The sequence below is a fragment of the Cucumis sativus genome, chromosome 5, assembly GCF_000004075.3.
Source record: "Cucumis sativus cultivar 9930 chromosome 5, Cucumber_9930_V3, whole genome shotgun sequence".
Lineage (NCBI taxonomy): Eukaryota > Viridiplantae > Streptophyta > Magnoliopsida > Cucurbitales > Cucurbitaceae > Cucumis > Cucumis sativus.
Genome location: NC_026659.2, coordinates 10475405 through 10494802, shown reverse-complemented (window position 1 = coordinate 10494802; position 19398 = coordinate 10475405). Strand labels below are relative to the sequence as shown.

The window sequence follows — 19398 nt, the reverse complement described above, 5'->3', positions numbered from 1 at the left end:
TTTTATATATTCTTTTAACTGAGTTGTCACAATGCTTAATTGATGAGTAAACCTTAGAACTAAGCTTTGATATCAATTCCATGTGTTCGACCTTAGTTAATTTGACTAAACCTATTGTTTCGCTTACATTTGGGCAAGCAATAGGAAAACTTGTACAATAAGGACTTGGTAATAGGCGGTGGGAACATTGGGAGCGTTATGCATGCAATGATCATGTCAACTAGCATGATAATAGAGAGCATTTTGCATGCAATGATCCATATTCAATGACACGTCATATGTAACACCCCATCTCAGGTACCTGTTTGTCGTTCTGAGACGTGGCGTGAAGCCTGCCGAAGCCATTCGCCTCCTCAGCAACCTCAACTAACCCTTGACATAAATACATTAAACGTTTTAACAGTGAAAGTGTCAATAACATTCTTTTTGCAAATACCTTTAAACCCTAAGTTGATTTCTAAATCCAATCATTTATCAAATGTTTAAAGCAAACTTTGACGATTGAATGTTGAGTTTACTGATTTATACATATGTTTTAAATAGTATTAAAGTGTGTTATGGAGAAATGATTCCAAAGCATGTAATTATTGTTAAGTTTATGGATATTTGCAAAGCTATGATTTACGAGCATGTTGGAGTTTCTGAAATAGAAAAGTTCATTGTCTTAGAAAGTTGTTTAAAAGCATGAGTTTAAATAGAAATGATTTCAAAGCATGTAATTATTGTTAAGTTTATGGATATTTGCAAAGTTATGATTTACGAGCATGTTGGAGTTTCTGAAATAGAAAAGTTCATTGTCTTATAAAGTTGTTTAAAAGCATGAGTTTAAATAGAAATGTTTTAAAAGTTGATTAGCTCGATACTCTATATACTAAGTTTTTGATGGTCAATGTGCATAATCAGAGGTATAGGGCTACACTGACCAGTTAGCTGCTACCACCGAGTCCCAGCAGAATAGTAAGACCAAAGGTGCTGTCTTATCTAGACCGATTTTATCATGTAATTGAAGGGATAAAAGTCTTGGCAGCGGAAGATTTTACGGAACCATTCCTCAATTTAAATTGGAAATCTCAAAATACCAATACATTGGGCAAAATATAATTAAGAAACTTATTTTCTTATTAAGCATGCTTTAATAAAGTATAGATTTGAGAGAGAGAAACTTATGTAGTTTTCCGTCTCTGAATCTACTAAATCTCTAAATTTAGGGACATCACCTGTCGGATACATTCATATCCTGTGGGATGAGATTGGTTTGTGGGAACCAATTGGAGTGGAAAAAATTTTAGACAGAAAATTATTTTTGCAGAGAGAAAAAACATTGCCTTTCTCTTTTATTTAAGAAAAACTATTTTTCTTTTGCATATTTATAACTCCATTTCCTTCAGGGGTAGGAGGGAATGATGAAATTCTATTAATTTAAAAAATACTAAATTAATACAACTTTCAAATCAGTTAATTAATTAATCAATTAATATTACATTCTCAACCCAACCCATATTTTCGGGTTATTTGGGTTGGCAACCCGAATAACCCTAATTTAGTTTCCAACCCAACCCATAAAATATGGGTTGAGTTGGATTCAGTTGTCGGGTTGTATAGGTTTTTTTTTCTTTTGTTTCTAGTTATATTTAAATCAGATTGTAGAGGTTTGTTACATTTAAATTTCAAACATAAATAATTCAAAATTTCATACAATATAATAAATTCAAACTAAGCATTCATAAATTCAAAGTTACAAACATAAATAAATTCAAAATTACAAACACAAATAAATTCAAAGTTCTTAAAATACATAAATCCAAAAATTATCCATAAATGTTAATGAAGTTCATTTTTAATGATAAATGAATAATAAAGTTCAAGATACACCACAATCTAAACCTAAAAAAATAAGAAACCTAATTGTTTTTTTATTAAATAATATATATTATATTAATTCGAGTTGGGTTGGGTTGAACCGAATTTCTCAACCCTCCAACCCAAGACCCAACCCAACCCGAAAAAATCAAAAAAATTTAACTCAACCCAACCCATATTTAAATCTAATCCAACTCAACTCTTATAATATGGGTTAGGTAGTCCAGGTTATTCGGGTTCAAACTGTATTCTTACACACCTAGTTTAAAAAGCTAAACGTTCGATGGGTTGGGAATGAAAATAAAATAATATAACCTGACAACCGGTTGTAACTTTGAATTTGGGATGGGTACCCATCCTAACCCATCCAATATTTTACGAGTTGGGTTGAAAAACAATTTGGGTTATTCGAGTTGCCAACCTAACCAACACGAAAATATGGGTTGGGTTGAGAATGTCTCTCAATCCAACCTGTTTACACCCCTATTTATATTGGCTACACGATCGCTTACCATAACTCGCTTACCATAACAAACACAATCACTTACCATAATCAACAAGATCGTTTACCATGGTCATCACGATCGTTTAAAGTATATTATTTCGCTACACGACCGTTTATTCTAACCTAAACGATCGTGTATACTGATCTGGTGATTGTTTAGATTATATTATACGATCGTTCATGTCTAAAGCTTTCTCACTATTGTTTAGAGTTTATTATCTGATCGTTTAAATTTGAAGTCTTTTTTTACTATCATTTAAAATTAGCTACACAGTTGTGCATCATGATCTAAATCATTGTTTAGATTGTAGTACATGACCATTTAAAAGAAGATTACTCGTGTGCTTGTGGTCGATTCATCGCGTGTTCACTAAGGTATTTTTGGTATTTTATATTGTGGGCATGTGGACCTTTTCCTTTTCAAAAACTATTCTATACAATGTAAATATTTTACCGGTTTGTTAATTATATTTTTTAAAACCTCGTAATAATAATAATATATATATATATATATATATATATATATATATATATATTTATTATTATTGTGAGAGGTAGAAATAAACCAACCAATATATAAGTGGAGAATTGAACAAAAAAATTCATCTAATCAAAGAGAGAGTTGACTTAAGAAAGCAAAAAACACATTGAGACTTGAAAATAGTAAGACTATCTAATTAATTCCATTGTGTTTGAGACAGAAATACATTGTTGTGATTCTTTACAAAATGGAAAATCTTTTGTAGTGGAAAGAAGAGCACTACATTACCACTAAATGGGATCCCAAAAGCAGTAAGCACAACCTTTCAATTATTACTTATTATGTACTGAATCACACTATAAAAATAATCCTTAAATAATGAGGTTAACCTATTCGTTATGTTAATCAATTTTTTCTATATATAGAAAGTTACAAAGCTCTTTTTTTGCCAAATTTATACATTCTTCTTCTCAATCACATCATCCACCTGGTTCACATACAAGTATGACAAATCTCTCTCCCTCAAAAGTGAAGTTTTTTTTTTCTTCTATTGTTTTTCCTTCTTTATCCATCTTTGTATTTAAATTATACACTTGTAATTTTGTTCTTTAACTGAGAATAAAATAGATCTCTTTCAAAATAACAATAGTTTTTCTTCTAAAGTTTTTTCTGCATAACATTTTAAACGAGTGGGAAGCATTTTAGCTCAAACTAAAGGTAAAAGCCTAACCAAGAAAGTTTTGTTGTCTCTCCGTTCATTCTATCATATCGTTCTGTCGCGAAGAATGTTATATGTTGGTGGGAATCCTCATGTGCATGCAGAATAAAACAAAAGTATTGAAGATAGAGACATAGTACTCATTTGAGTACAAAAAGGAATATTATATATATTCAATATGATACAATGATAAAATGATGAAAGTAAGAGAGACTTGAAGGATTTTGTTTGAAGGGTTCAGCAGTTTGTCCCTCAATGTGATCTATGCTAATTTTGTTATATTGTGGTGGTTGTGGGAGAGTGTTTGAAAAAAAAAATCTACTCATTCTTTGAAAACAAAAACTAAAAATGCCCTTTTACTAACCCTTTTGTTAAAATTAAATCAATAGATACTATTTTCGATCTCCAAATTTTTTACTTTCTAACTTTACTTTTTAAATATGGCTTAAAAAACGAAAACGAAATGGTTATGGAAGGAATGGTAACTTCTTTTATAAAGAATGAAAAAACTTATTTTCATTTCTTAAACAGCTCCCTAAGAATTTAAATGATTGGTTTTGAAAAAAGGGTAAACCATTGTATATAAGTGGTAAGAAAATAAAGAAAAAGTAACGGAGGAAAAATAAATCAAATGTCTATTTAGTAATCAATTTCTTAATATTTTTATTTTCCTGATTCTATTTTTTGTTTTTTCAAACGTACTTTTGTAATTAGCATTGTTTTTTAGTTATTAAATTTTATAAAAATATCTTTGTAATTTGAAAAATAAAATTATGATCTTAAATATTTTAGTTGTTAGAAAACTAAGCCTATATACTTTTTTTTGCCCATATGTTTCAAAGTTCATACAAGTTTCAAAAGGTACCAAATAAATTGAAACTATTTATAAATAGTAAAAAAAATCATTAAATATTTATTAACTTTTTTTTTTGTTATATTTTATAAATAATTTCAATTTTTTTGTTTGCTGTTTGTAATAATGTCTGTCAAGAGTTTGTTTAAGAAAAATAAAACTAAAAAATGTAGTGACTTATTCTTTTAGAAATTTACATAAAAAAATAAAATAAAAATAATCAAACATGTTTTCTGTGGTTAATTTATTTTAAGAAAAATATTACTAAAAATAATTACCAAGCATGTTTTGATATTAAAACAAAGAATTAAAAACAATAATCATATGATTTTTTTTCTTTTATGAATAAGAACATAAGTTATAAAGCATACCAAATAGTTTGGGAACGGGCTGGAAAGGATTATCAAACAAAGTCTAAGAAATATATATAAACTTCCCTTTGTCTCAATACTAACTGATATGTTGTCAGTTTTCTTTTCGGTTTACAGCTACACAATGGGGTTTAAAGAAGTCTTATTACTTTTGTACATAACAATGCTTACAACTTCAAGTGTTGCTATGGATCAACAAACATACATAGTTCACATGGACACCACCAAGATGGACACCCCCAACCCTGAACAATGGTACACAGCCATCATTGATTCAGTCAACCAACTCTCATCTCTCTATGGCGACAACAACGACGATGAAGAAGCATTGAATGCTGCCGAGATTCTCTATGTCTATAAAACTGTCATTTCAGGCAAGATTTTAAATATTGATGTTCCTAAAAATTTGAGATCTTAACTTTCTAAAAGAGTTGGAAACACCTAATCAGATACCATATAACTAGGTGGATTTATGCTATTTATATTATATATCTATATATAAAGTTAATTTCAAAAATTAGTTTAGTAGTAAAATTATCTCTTAGACCAAGGTTGAAGTTCCACTCTTTAATATACTATTGGCCTATTTTTACTAATCTATAAAACTTTCTGGATCAATAATTTTTTTGGAAATATAGTATCAGTTTTGAAAATAGTTTTGTAAAAGTACATTTAGTTTTTTTACTTCCAAATTTGTAATAGTTTAATGATGATTGAATTTAAATCATGACTATTTAGTTTCTATAACAAAAATATCATTAAGATTTAATGAAATTTGTTATATATAGATGAATACAAAATTTACTGAATTATAAAGACTATATGATTGTTTAATGAAATTTGTGAGGTGATTTTGATAAGATTTGTGAAGATATATAGAGACTAATTTGTTAAGAATAATTTGTGAGATTAAAATTTTTGATTTTCAGGTTTTTCTGCAAAGCTCTCCTCGAGAAACCTTCATTCTTTAAGCAAAGTTCCAGGTTTTGTAGCAGCCACTCCAAATGAACTACTACAGCTTCACACCACTCACTCCCCTCAGTTTCTTGGCCTTCAAAGAGGCCATGGCCTTTGGAATTCTTCAAACTTAGCTTCTGATATTATTATTGGTGTACTCGACACTGGCATTTGGCCTGAGCATATAAGTTTTCAGGACAAAGGTCTCCCCCCTGTTCCCTCAAAGTGGAAAGGCATTTGCCAAACAGGTCCGAACTTCTCACATTCAAATTGTAACAAAAAACTCATTGGAGCAAGAACCTTCATTCAAGCCTATGAGGCTGCTGTCGGTAGATTGAATGGAACAGGGATATTTCGATCCGCACGAGACTCGAATGGCCACGGCACACACACAGCATCAACTGCTGCTGGAAATTTTATAAACAGAGCAAGCTTTTATAACCAAGGCATGGGAGTAGCCACAGGAATGAGGTTCACTTCAAGGTATTGAATTTATGTCTGATTTATTCAATATTTCTATAATACAATGAACTTAAATTACAAGTTTGATCCCTGAACTTCTAAGGTAGGTACGAACTCAAACTTTACAACTTTTTTTTCACTCTTTTAATTTAGAAACGCATATATTGATCTACATTCATATTTAAAACTTCGGTTCTCCAGGATCGCATCATACAAGGTATGTTGGCCAGAAGGATGTGCAAGTGCTGATATTTTGGCAGCCATGGATCACGCTGTTGCTGACGGTGTTGATGTTCTATCGATCTCCTTAGGCGGCGGTTCTAGTATAATTTACAGCGATCAAATTGCCATAGCTGCATTTGGTGCTATTCAAAAAGGGGTTTTTGTGTCATGTTCAGCTGGTAATTCTGGCCCATTCATCTCGACTGTTAGTAATGTAGCACCATGGGTCATGACTGTTGCTGCTAGTTACACAGATAGAACCTTCCCAACCACTGTAAGGCTTGGAAATGGAAAGGTTTTCGAAGGTTCTTCTTCGTATTTTGGCAAGAACTTAAAGGAAGTCCCACTTGTTTATAACAATACTGCTGGTGATGGACAAGAAACAAATTTTTGTACTGCTGGTTCACTTGACCCAACAATGGTAAGGGGAAAAATTGTTGTGTGTGAAAGAGGAACAAACTCAAGAACTAAAAAAGGAGAGCAAGTGAAATTAGCTGGAGGAGCTGGAATGATTCTAATCAACACAATACTTGAAGGTGAAGATCTTTTAGCTGATTCTCATGTTTTGCCAGCCACTTCTGTTGGAGCTTCGGCTGCCAAATCCATCTTAAACTACATAGCTTCCTCAAAACGTCAAGCGAAAGCATCAATCATTTTCAAAGGGACTAAATATGGAAGCCGAGCACCGAGAGTAGCGGCATTTTCTTCTCGAGGGCCAAGTTTTTTTAAACCATACGTGATAAAGCCAGACATAACTGCGCCTGGTGTTAATATATTGGCTGCTTGGCCGCCGATTGTGAGCCCGAGTGAGCTTGAGTCTGACAAAAGAAGAGTGTTGTTCAATATTATTTCAGGGACTTCTATGTCTTGCCCTCATGTTAGCGGTTTAGCTGCATTGGTTAAATCAGTTCACAAGGATTGGTCGCCTGCCGCCATTAAATCGGCGCTCATGACAACAGCTTATGTTACTGATAACAAAAAGCATCTCATTTCGGACGTCGGTCGTGCTAGTGGTGGTCCTGCGGATTCTTTTGCGTTTGGTTCTGGCCATGTCGATCCTGAGAAAGCTTCTCATCCAGGGCTCATCTACGATATCGCACCCCAAGACTACATAACCTACTTGTGTAGCTTAAAGTATACTTCAACACAAATTTCTTTAGTTTCAAGAGGGAAGTTCACATGTTCATCAAAAAACACGTTTTCTCAGCCAGGAGACTTGAATTACCCTTCTTTCTCTGTGTTCATGAAGAAGGGAAAAAATGTTAATAGCACATTCAAGAGAACAGTGACAAATGTTGGTATCCCAAGGAGTGATTATACTGTAAGAATTAACAATCCAAAAGGAATAAGAATTATTGTGAAACCTGAGAAGTTGAATTTTGTGAAATTGGGAGAAAAGTTGAGTTACAAAGTGAGTTTTTATGCATTGGGGAAAAGAGAAAGTTTGGATGAGTTTTCCTTTGGATCTCTTGTTTGGCACTCAGGAACATATGCTGTTAGAAGTCCTATAGCAGTAACATGGCAGTAGATAAGGATGTGATGTGGTTGCAGTTTGGAGTACAATTTCATTTCTCACAGCTTATATATTTTTGGATTACCTGTGTTTAATTCAACTAATGTATAAGAAGAATCATTCCATGAAAAAGTACACAATATTATGTGCTACTCTGATGTTTGAGCCCAAAACTAAGGACAATATATATACTTCTATTATATAACTTCATTGTTATTTGTATAACTTATGAACTTAACTATTAAATAATGAAATTTTAAGAGATCTCCGGTAATTAACTATCAAACGATTCATCTAATGTTGTGGATATCAATTAAATTATGTTATTTTATAGGTAGCGTCTTTCACCTATGGTAACATTGTATACCACACACTATGATAAATCAAGGATAGAAATATCATTTTCGGTATAAATATCGGTAACTCAAACTTATAGATATATCAACGAATATTTAGATATCGACAAATATTGCATAAAAAAAATCAGAATATGAAATAAATTTATAAAAGTATTATGAAATTTTTAGTGAAAATTTTAACAAATTTACTTAAGTAATAAATTGTGACTTTTAGCCTATAAATTGATAATTAGCAAAGCCAAATATATATGATCGATAATGAAATTATATATAATAGTGAAGCGCAAAAAAGGATTATGAATAACTAATATTTCATTTGTAAGTATGGATCATGCAAAATGAAGATCAAATACAACTACCACACTCTGTCCCGAACACCTGTTTTTGCTTTGCTCGAGACATGGCGTGATGTCAGCCAAAGTCCTTTGCCTTCGATCGAAACAACTTCACTGACACATGACATGAAAACATGAAACATTCAACAACAAAATTCTTTTAACTGAAAATACTTAAAAGGGATAGTTGCAAATTTAGCAATTAGATTCAAAATAATTAAGTGTATAACAAGGTTTTAAAAAATTTGCAAATATAGCAAAATTTGTCAAATTCTATCAATGACAGAAGTCTATCACCGATAGACTATATTGTAAATATTGGTCTATCACTTATATACCATACGAGTCTATCAGGGATAGTTTTGCTATATTTGCAATTTTTTAAAATGTTGTTATATCTTTAATTATTTAATTCGTCAAATGACCATCAATTACAATTACCCTACTTAAAATTGTAGTGTGATCCATTTCAAATTCCTTTTATTGAAACCAAGTGAAAAGTATATCAAACGTAAAAGTATAAAATCTTGAATAACAACATAAATATTTTAAAGTAAACCAATTCCTTTTATGATTGAAAACAAAGTTGGCCTGGCAACAGTAAGTTCAGCACGCGGAGATCCATAATCTGTACCTGAAAAATGAAAAAACATTTTTGAAAGGATAAATCGAAAAACTTAGTGAGCAACGACTTTATAAAATGATTTTCATAAACATTTTAGTATAAATCGAAGCTTAAATACATTTATCACTAAACAATCATTTTATAACATAAATCTTGAAACATTGAAATCTTTTGTATTTTCGAAGAAAGACCTCCATAACCACGGGCAATATGTATCCCTTCGTCCGAAGATGGGACGGTCAATGAGAAGTTATCCCCCTCCTTTAAGGCATAAATATATATACTTGTCTTGATGGCCCATAGTTAAAAATAGGTTCGTAAACCGTACCATCAGTATGAAGTTAACCACATGTATACAATAGGTCTTATGTTATATTCGGACATGAATAAAAACATTGAAATATTTCCTTGAATGTATTTGAAATATTTCCTTGATCATGAAATCATTCGACTTGAAAACAGTTTATAAATCATGACTTGAAATAATAACTTGGAAACCATGTTCATAAATCAATTTGTTATTCACAAGCTATTGGAGCTTGAAAACCATGTTTAATAAATCATTTTGAAATCGATGTGTTACTCACAATACTTTTATGTATCCTTCATCGTAAATTCCTCTTGAGTCTCCTTGATATGAAAAATTCATATTTATTCCTTATTTAGTCCCTTAAACATGAAAATATCCAAAAAAAATTCTTAAATATTCCCAGAATAACCTCTATAACATACCAATTTTGTCCATCTCGCCTAATTTCTCGTCTAGAATACATTATCCGACATAGCAAAATCATAAACTTAAAATCCATGACTCTTTTCATAAAACTTTCTACTATAAAGTTGCTCTAAAATATCTTAGCTTCCTTACCTCACAATTTCAGAACAAAGGGCTGAAAGATGAGTTAGGTAGCCTTTTAGGAGTGCACCTTGTTCAGATTCACTCGAGAACTGACCTTCTTGCCTTCTCTTAACCAAAATGTCAAACTTCTCGCATCCCAAATATCCAACAGCCCTCCTCAACAAACTAGACATAATTTTTGAGCTTTTAAAACTAATTTGAGTGAATTTGGTCAAGTGACTTATGAGAAATCCTTTGTTGAAGTTAGCTAAAACGTCTAACCTCTATGATCCTTCTTTCTTGTCAACCTTAAACGCCCAATACCCCTTTCTAACCTCTATAGCCATTTTGCCAAGCCAACCGAAAACATCTAGACACATCTCCGAGATGCCAAATAACCTCTTTAGAGGTTCTTTCCTTCTCTTTGCCGCCCAATGCTAAACTCTAAACACCTAATGTGCTACTCTTTGATACTCAGTCAATTTTTTTTTAACTTTGACTTAAACCTAAATTTTAACCTTTCCAAAGAATTTAACTTTCTTGATTCTTTAATATCAGTTTCTCTTATTCTTAATAAACTCCAAACATCCAAAAATTTGGGGTTACACAACTCTTACCCCCCTTTAAGAAATTTTGTCTTCGAAATTTTAAACATCAACCAACAACTTTTACATAAATGTACATTTTATTACTTAAGTCTAACATAAAACATACTTACAACTTAACATTAACAATTATATACAATTACTTAAACCACAATTTCTTAATCCATCAAACACTTTTTCTTTATGCCAAAAGACTCTTCTTTCTTTGATAGAGAATTCCTTGATTCATGACTTAATTTTGATTCAACTCGCGAATCATTTTGTTTCTCCCATCTTGACTGATTGCATTCCAGTTTAAAATGCACATATCTTTTGCAATAATAACAAACGTCTACTCCAATCAAACATTGACCTTGGTGAACTCTCCCACAGTTATCACACAAGAAATAACTTTTGCCCTGATACAATGTTCGTATCAGGCTAACTAAACAAGCAGAAACTATGTTAAGAGGAGAAGCAAGAAGAAAGAAATGAAAAGAAGTTTGACTATGGTAGAAATATCAAGTTGGACTAAATAAAAGAAGTTTGACTCTACTCCTAATATTTTGACTGCCTGCTTCTTGTAATCCATCGATCCTAATTCTCTTTGCATAATCATCGAGCAATTGGTATCAAAGCCATTCAATAAATAGCTTACAATTGTAATCAAATAATTCCAATTTCAATTTCTGGGGGAGAAGGGTTGACCATTTAGTTCTTGTCATTAAATTTTATTCTTCAAGCCTTTTTGTTGCTTCAAGAAATTAAATTTTGAAGCCCAGGTTCTATGTCCACTTGTACGTTCGTGTCTAAGTTTGTGGTCCAGGCAGCAACAATCAAAGAGGCGCAGTAAGCAGCAAGAATCAAAGAGGCGCAGTGAGACCGTTGGTCAGCACTAATCCGTCTTAGCACATACAGGTATAGATTCTTGGTCCAACAAATTTTATTTCTAGAATTAATAGAAATTTTTAAAAAATAAATATTTATAATATGAGAACTTAAAATTTTCAAATGTCTAATTTCCTGAGAAAAATTTTATCCTCTAAATCATCCTCAAAAGAACTTTCTCAAAAGGAAATTGAGGAGTAGCATACTCCTTCCTCATACGCAAATGAGGTTACTAATGAATTTATGCAAATAGCAAAATTAGAAAATGATTTTCTATGAATCTATACAAATAGCAAAATTAGAAAATGATTTTCTCAATTGGGGAATTCCTAAACTTGATTCAAAAACAATTTATTTTCAAAACACATTTAATTTTAAAGAAAATCTTTGTGTAAAAATTGTTGAAAGAAAAATTCCAGTTTACGAAAAAATCGATTCTATACAACTATTTCCAAGAAATGATATTGAAAAAAACATTAAAAGGAATTTTCTTTTCTTCATACAGGCATTGTACAACTAGCCTTAATTCAAATGTTTAGATCTGAGTTGGATACACCAGTTTTGGCTATTACGTGATAAACGCCATAAAGATTTTTCAAATTCATTGTTAGAAATTATTGAATCAAATTTGGCCAATGGCCCTGTCTATTTTAATTGTTTTCCAAATTTTATGTTGTCTCTTGACGATCCCCACATTCTTAAAACCTTGAGCCTTGATATCACTGGACAAGGTTTGAATTTTGAGGAAGGAGTTAAGAAATTAACCCTTGTTTATAAAATCACCTACAAAGCTTTAACCACTACCATGCATCCAAAGGCTTTAATGTCTTCTGCAAAAGGAAAAACCATGTTGATAGAAACCAACCTAAATAAATCTTCTGTCAGTGTGCCAAAACTCCTCTCTTGGGAAGAAGTTACAAAGAATCCCCATTGGATCCTTGAAATGCTTTCGTCCCTCAACAGAAAGAAAATGAGGTTTCCCATATTAGTGAACATCCTGATGGAAAAGTAGAAATCAAGTTTGAAAATGAATCACCTAGGTTCCCGATAGTCAAAGAAAACATAAGCTCATGAGAGTTTATGAGTTCAAGGCCAAGTACATCCAGTATTAGAAGTGAACCAATACCTAACCTAAAGAGGTCAAGCTCCCTCAAGATTAAATCTGTAAGATTAGATCAAGGAGTACCACATATTGTTTATGAAAAAGCTCTTCCTGATTCTCCAACTCAAACGAAAATGGATACTAGTTCTCAATTAAATGTAATTATTTCATAAACAAAGTTTGAGCTTGACAGAGAATCACTTCAAAATGAATTTATGTCAGCAGCAAATCGCAGTGAAATGGTTGCCTTTTTTAAAACCTACTCTGAAACAAAAATGAAGTTGTTCAGAGAAGCGTCTCTCGATACTCTTGAAACACTTCAAGAACATATTTCACTTTTTAGATGGTTCAACCAAAGGACAGAGTTTAACCATCTTTGTACAATAAAAGAAAAGGAATCTTGGAAAACTTTAAGAAGAGGAGAAATCAAACATGATTACCCTCCGTTAGAAGATATTGAATTCAAAAGTTTTTATAATGAAAACATTATAGCCAAACCTCTTCAATACCTCAAAGATTCGGAAGAAAATAAGGCTCCAAAAAATAAGGAAATAAAATGTATTCATGCTCAAAATAACTATTCTAACATAATGCTTTCTTCAACTGCCAGTCAAGTCTTCAAGCTGGAAGAAATCTTAAACCCCCTACTTTTAAAGAAACCCTTAACCTTTTTCAACCTTTAAACAAGGTTAAAATAAAAACACAAAAACAAAACTCCTAGATAAAATTAATAAGCGTCTCCACAACGTAAAACGTGAGAGTTCGATAAATGTTCTCAACGAAGAAGATGTTGCACAGTTTATGGAAAATTTTGAAAATATTTTCGTCAACGAAGAAGAAAAGCAAGTCAATAAAATAAATCTATGAAGGTTTATTAGCAAGAGGGACCAAATTAACTTTCATTCTCGACCTTCATTCCCTAGAGATGGTTTAGAGCAAAGACAAAGGTATGCAATCAATCCTGAATTCAATGGAGAATCAATATATGTTTAGAATATTGATGGAACTCCAAAGTATCAAATTTATGACATATTAAATAATATGTTAACCTGTTCCATAGCCTACGAATCCAACGATCATACAAACGGAGAAGTTGCATCGGTCTTAATCAATGGATTTAGTGGAAGCCTCAAAATGTGGTGGGATCATGCCTTAACTAGTGAGCAAAGAGAAGCGATAAAGAGATATAAAACAAAAGTAAAAAGGGTAATTAAAGTTGATGATGAAAATGTAACACCTTTAGAAATAGAAGAAGAATGTGAAGACGCTGTAGAAGTTCTTCTCTACACAATCAACAGACACTTCCTAAGCCGAAGTGTGACTTTGATATAGACTATCAGAGGAAAATAATCAAAACCCCCTAAAATGCTCTTCTATGGGAAATGTCAAGTGGTACAAATTTATGTTTTTATTAAGAATTTACATTTTTAGAGATTGTAATGTCAGACATTGGAAAGAAAAATGTTTATGGATGGAGTTCCAAGTTTCATGGCAGAAAGAGTTTAAAATTCTCTCAACAAAGCGTATCCAGTTCAAATACCTTGGGAGGAACTTACCTATGCTCAAATAACCTCTAAGATAATAGAATGTGGTCTTGATATCTGTAACGAGATAAAAATCCAGACCAAGGTTCAAAAGCATTCGAACTTTCATAAGAGAGAAATGAAGACTTTCTGCTTGCAATACGAATTTGAGAAAGTCAAAGAACCAGGTAAAGGGTTTTTTTCTACAAGTTTGCAAATTATAAAAGACCTGCAGAAAAACAAGTAAAGGGTTTTTTTCTACAAGTGCAGAAAAGAAAGACATTATGTCAATAAGTGTCCACAAAGAGGAATCCATGAATTAAAGGAAGAAGAATATTCTTCAGATTCTTCTTATATTTTTTTACTTACAATTACAGAAAATAGTAGACGACACCGATTCAGAGACCTCAAGTCAATCTTCTTCAGATGAAGGACCAAGAGTATGTGGATGTGCAAAAAGCCCATGTAAGTGTGTTTTAAATGAAATAAATGTGTTAACCTCTTAACAAGATTTGTTATTTCAAAGTATTAACCATGTTTCAAATAAGGATTTAAAAAAATATATTTTAGAAACACTTAGAGATTCTTTAACAGGACAATCTTCTTCAAAACCATTTTCGAAAAAGAAGACGATTTCTGAAGAAAAAAAGTCTTTCTAATATTCTACAAACTCCAAAAGAAGAATAGGTGTTGAGGATTTAAAATTTGAAATCAATTGCCTAAAAAGAGAAATTTCTCAACAGTATGAAATTTTGGAAATAAAAAAGGAAAATTTTCAAATGATCTGAATCCTGAAATTAATCTAATATCAAAAATAAGTTTTCAAAAATGGTATTGTTTAATTACTCTAAAAATAGAAGACTTCAAATTTACTTTGAAAGCACTAGTAGATTCTGGAACATATCAAAATTGCATTCAAGAATGTCTAATTCCTATAAAATATTCTGAGAAAACCACATAAATTCTCACCAGAGCAAATGGTAAGAGGTAAAATATCAAGTTCAAACTTTGAAAAGTACATGTTTGTAATAAACACCATTGTTTCAAAACATCTTTCCTTTCAGTAAAAGATCTTCGCCGAGAGCAAATTCTTAGTAAACCTTTCATTACTCAATGTATTCTTTAATGATAACTTAAAAGAGTTTAGTAGCAATGAAATTTGGGGAAGAGTTAATTTTTTAATTTATCTCTTCAATTTTGCCCCCACATACTTTTAGAAATTAATGTTTTGAAAAGTGAACAAATAAAAAGAAAACAAAAACAAATTAGGTTTCTAAGAGATGAAATTGACTACAAAAGAACGGAAGAAATTTTAAAAGAATTTTCAATTCAAAATAGGATAAAAGAAACTCAAATTAAAATTTAAAATAAAAGTTGCTCTAGTTTACCAAATGCATTTTGGATTAGGAAAAAACATATAGTTAATCTTCCCTATTCGAGAGAATTTAATGAATCGGACATTCCAACAAAAGCTAAACCGATTCAATTGAATTCCGACTTGCTAACACATTGCAGGAAAGAAATACAAAACTTAATAGATAAAAATCTAATAAGACCTTCCAAAAGTCCATGGTCGTGCGCCGCCTTTTATGTCAACAATGCCTCCGAAAAAGAACGTGGAGTACCAAGGTTAGTGATTAATTACAAACCCCTAAACACAGTTTTGGAATGGATTAGATATTTAATCCCCAATAAGCAAGATTTGCTCAAAAGAATTTAAAATGCAAAGATATTTTCAAAATTTAATAATATAATCAATTACGCTTATTGAAATAATAATAATAACATTTTTTTAATAAATAACGGTTAATGAATTATATTTACTATCTACGAGTTTTATGACATAAATCCCAACAATAGACACATCTAGATATGATCTTGTTAATTTTGTAAATGACTAAGATATGGGAATGCTCATAACCTTTTTTGTGGAAATGTTTTGTTCATAGCCATTTTGAGGCAAAAGATTAATAGGGATAAACTTCAATTTTGGTATACCACACATGTTTTTGGTTATATAAGATAGTTATTATTATTGTTAACTTTGGGATAGGACATATAGAAAATTTTAGTTGGCTATATTGGATTGGATTGTGAAATTGTTGATGACATTATTAAGAAGAGAATAAAATTATATCTTACTTTTTGTCCTTTTTTTGTTGTTTAACTGCTAGTTGGAGAGTTTGTTTTGTTGATAGATATGTCTTATTGAAACGAATGTTCGTAATGCAGGAAATGAAAAGTGAAAAATAAAAAATTTCAATATATTTAATATATTAATAAACGGTATACATGACGTTAAATACATGTCTCGTATACTATCTTATTTGAGTCAAATATACCATTTTACTTTATGGATAAATAGTGTCAACTATAGAATTTTACTTGACGTGTAAATAGGGTCAAGTATATGATCATACCTGATGTTAAAAAACTGTCAAACATCTTTGACATGTAAACGGCGTCAAATATACTACCTTACTTGACACAAAAATGACGTCAAGAAATAGAGTACTTTATGGTTTTTAGTGTCAAGTAATATGACTATACTTGATAGTCGTTTGACTCTTTTCAAAACGTCAAGTATAGGTTTACTTGACATTATATTAACGTCAAGTAACTAAATTTTTGTAGTAGTGCTCGAGAATAGTGGCCTCTACCGACACGCTTCTTATGGTATCAACGGAGGTGCTATTTCTTGATTTTTCTAATGTTGATGTCTTTTTATGCGTCGGGATAGCCCCAATTTCTTGTAGTGCTAAATTTGGTTTGCAGGCCCTTTTTAAATCGCTTGCACTTATCTACTTCATTAGTTACGAAGTCTAAGGCATACTTCGCCAACTCCGTAAATCTTTTGTCATACTCTAGAACGGTGACAAAATCATCCCATGTGATGGTATCTTCCTTGCTTGTCTTGGCCGCATGAAGAGTCCACCAATCTTTTGCGCCTTCATCCAACAAGAACATTGTTAATTTCACCTTCTTCTCTTCGAGGCAATCCATCGCCCTAAAACACTTTTCTATCAAGCTTAAGCACTTCTTCGCGTCAGCAGAATCAGTGGTTCTTGTAAAGGTGGTTGTTTCAAATGCTTTAAGCCTTTCGATGCTAGACCTTTTATCTATTTTCTGAGGGAGGTGATCGACTGTTTCTTCTTCAACCCTTCTTCAACCAAACCGTGTGAGTTACTAGACACTTTGTCCAGCGCTTGCGTTGTAACACCCCAAAAACTAAGGAACTTATTATTGGTGTTATATTAAATGGTATTGGAAGTTAAGGAATTTATTGGGTGTTAGATTAATTAAAATTAGAAGTTAAGGAACTTATTTGGAATTATCTGTTGAATTAATTAAATATATATACATAAGAGCGAGCCTAGTATCTCAAGCTGTTTGGGGATTAGAACTTTCGAGGACGAAAGTTTCTCAAATGAGGGAAGATTGTAATGCCCCAAAAATTAAGGTAATATTGAATTTCATTATCTTAATTTTATTTAATTATGTTGGAACTATCAGGCGATAATTTAAAATATTTTATTTAGATTTGATGGTTTTATGAAATTAGAATTAATCAAATACTTTTTGGTTGAATATTTAGTTAATTAGTAGAATTGGATTTTTGGTGTGGTTGAGATTGAATTTAATTAAATAATTTGGGTGTTTATTTAAGTAAATTGAAGGGTGAAAATTTTGGTTAAAGATTTGATAATTATATGTATATGTGTATATAAAATAAGTTACGGAAAAGAGTAAAGATAATTCTATTTGTGAAAAATTAATTAATGAAATTGCATCAAATGACAAAAACATTTAGAAAATATCAGCTCATGACACCTATTTTTTTGCATATTGCGAATATGACAAAATTAGTGTAATCCGGTAATCATAGGGTTATCGGCTTTTAAATTTGATACTTTTGTAATTTAGAAAATATAGTGACATGAACCCTATTATCATAAATTTTTTTGCTATTTTTTCAAGGGTCCCAATTAATTATTCGAGAAAAAATAATGAGAATAAAAATATATGAATACATTGGTATTATATATATATAGATAGATACTAAAAGGAAAAGAAAATAATAATGATAAATATTATTATTTTGGTCTATAAATAACATTGAAATGGCTAAATTGAAAAGAGAAACAAAAAAAGAAAAAGGTTCCATCTTCGAATTGATTTTGGTTGCATGCCTTTGGATAGTTCCTTTAACAAATCTTGAAAATTTAAATGACAAATTTTTCTCTCAATGTTGAATTGGTTTCAACAACCAAATTTTAATTTTATAATTAAGATACTAAATTTTTTTTTATGATTAAGATCGATTTAATTGGAGAATTTTTACTGCCAGCTAAGGAGTATTTTGTTTGACTAATCTCTCAAGTAAGAGATTTTACTACTAGACCTTCGAAAATAAAATTAAGAGTTTGCATGTATTTTTCATTATGCGTTAATATAGCTAAGATGCATAATGTGACTAATATGGATGATTGAGACATGATAAAGACGTTATGATTTATATTCATGTCAGATTTATGACGTTTATGATATGTTATATGCTATGGATGAATGTTCTGTTAACTTTGTCTATTAGGGTCGTACCCATATGGGTGTCCCTCGGGATCCCCACCTTTTTTTATGACCGATGTGAGTTTGACGGGACCACTAGCCTATCATGTTATATTTCATGACTTTTGTGAGTTCGACGGAACCACTATCCTATGTTGTAAGTATATTGTAATGACCAACTATATGTATATGTTCAATGATATATATGCAATTTGTTAGTTATTTGATTAAAAGTTTGGGTTGATTCAAGAAATATAAATAGTTCAATTGAACATGTATACCATTATTGGACTTCAAAACAGGTACAATATAATTATATTGGTATTTCAAATTGTACAATTTTTCATTTGGAAGAAAAAATAATCTTGACATGTAAAACGTGTCAAGAATAAACAAATTCTTGACATTTATAAACTGTCAATTATATATTTACTTGACACGTAAAAATAGTCAAACAAAAAACCTCATTATTCTTGACACTGGATTACTTGACGTGTAAAAAGCATAAGTAATCTTATATACTTGACGCTTTAGCCAGAAGTTAAACTTGACAGGTAAATAAAAACTATCAAGTAAACCTCACTTATTCTTGACACTGGATTACTTGACACATTGAAAAGCGTTAAGTAAATAGAT

General features: G+C 31.2%; 1 protein-coding gene across 2 annotated transcripts; it reads left to right on the top strand.

Annotated features, from left to right (window-relative positions):
* The first annotated feature begins 3245 nt into the window (after positions 1–3245).
* Positions 3246–8204, top strand: LOC101222234 (subtilisin-like protease SBT1.1). 2 transcript variants are annotated; one of them, XM_004140429.3, is made up of 4 exons: positions 3246–3348; positions 4906–5162; positions 5718–6228; positions 6409–8204. In XM_004140429.3, exons 2-4 carry the CDS (start codon positions 4913–4915, stop codon positions 7955–7957), a joined length of 2310 nt encoding a protein of 769 aa, XP_004140477.2. In that variant the 5' UTR covers positions 3246–3348; positions 4906–4912; the 3' UTR covers positions 7958–8204. The 2 variants fall into 2 exon arrangements, with proteins under 2 accessions (XP_004140477.2, XP_011659836.1); XM_011661534.2 differs by having other exon boundaries at positions 3253–3348; positions 4887–5162.
* Positions 8205–19398: the final 11194 nt, after the last annotated feature.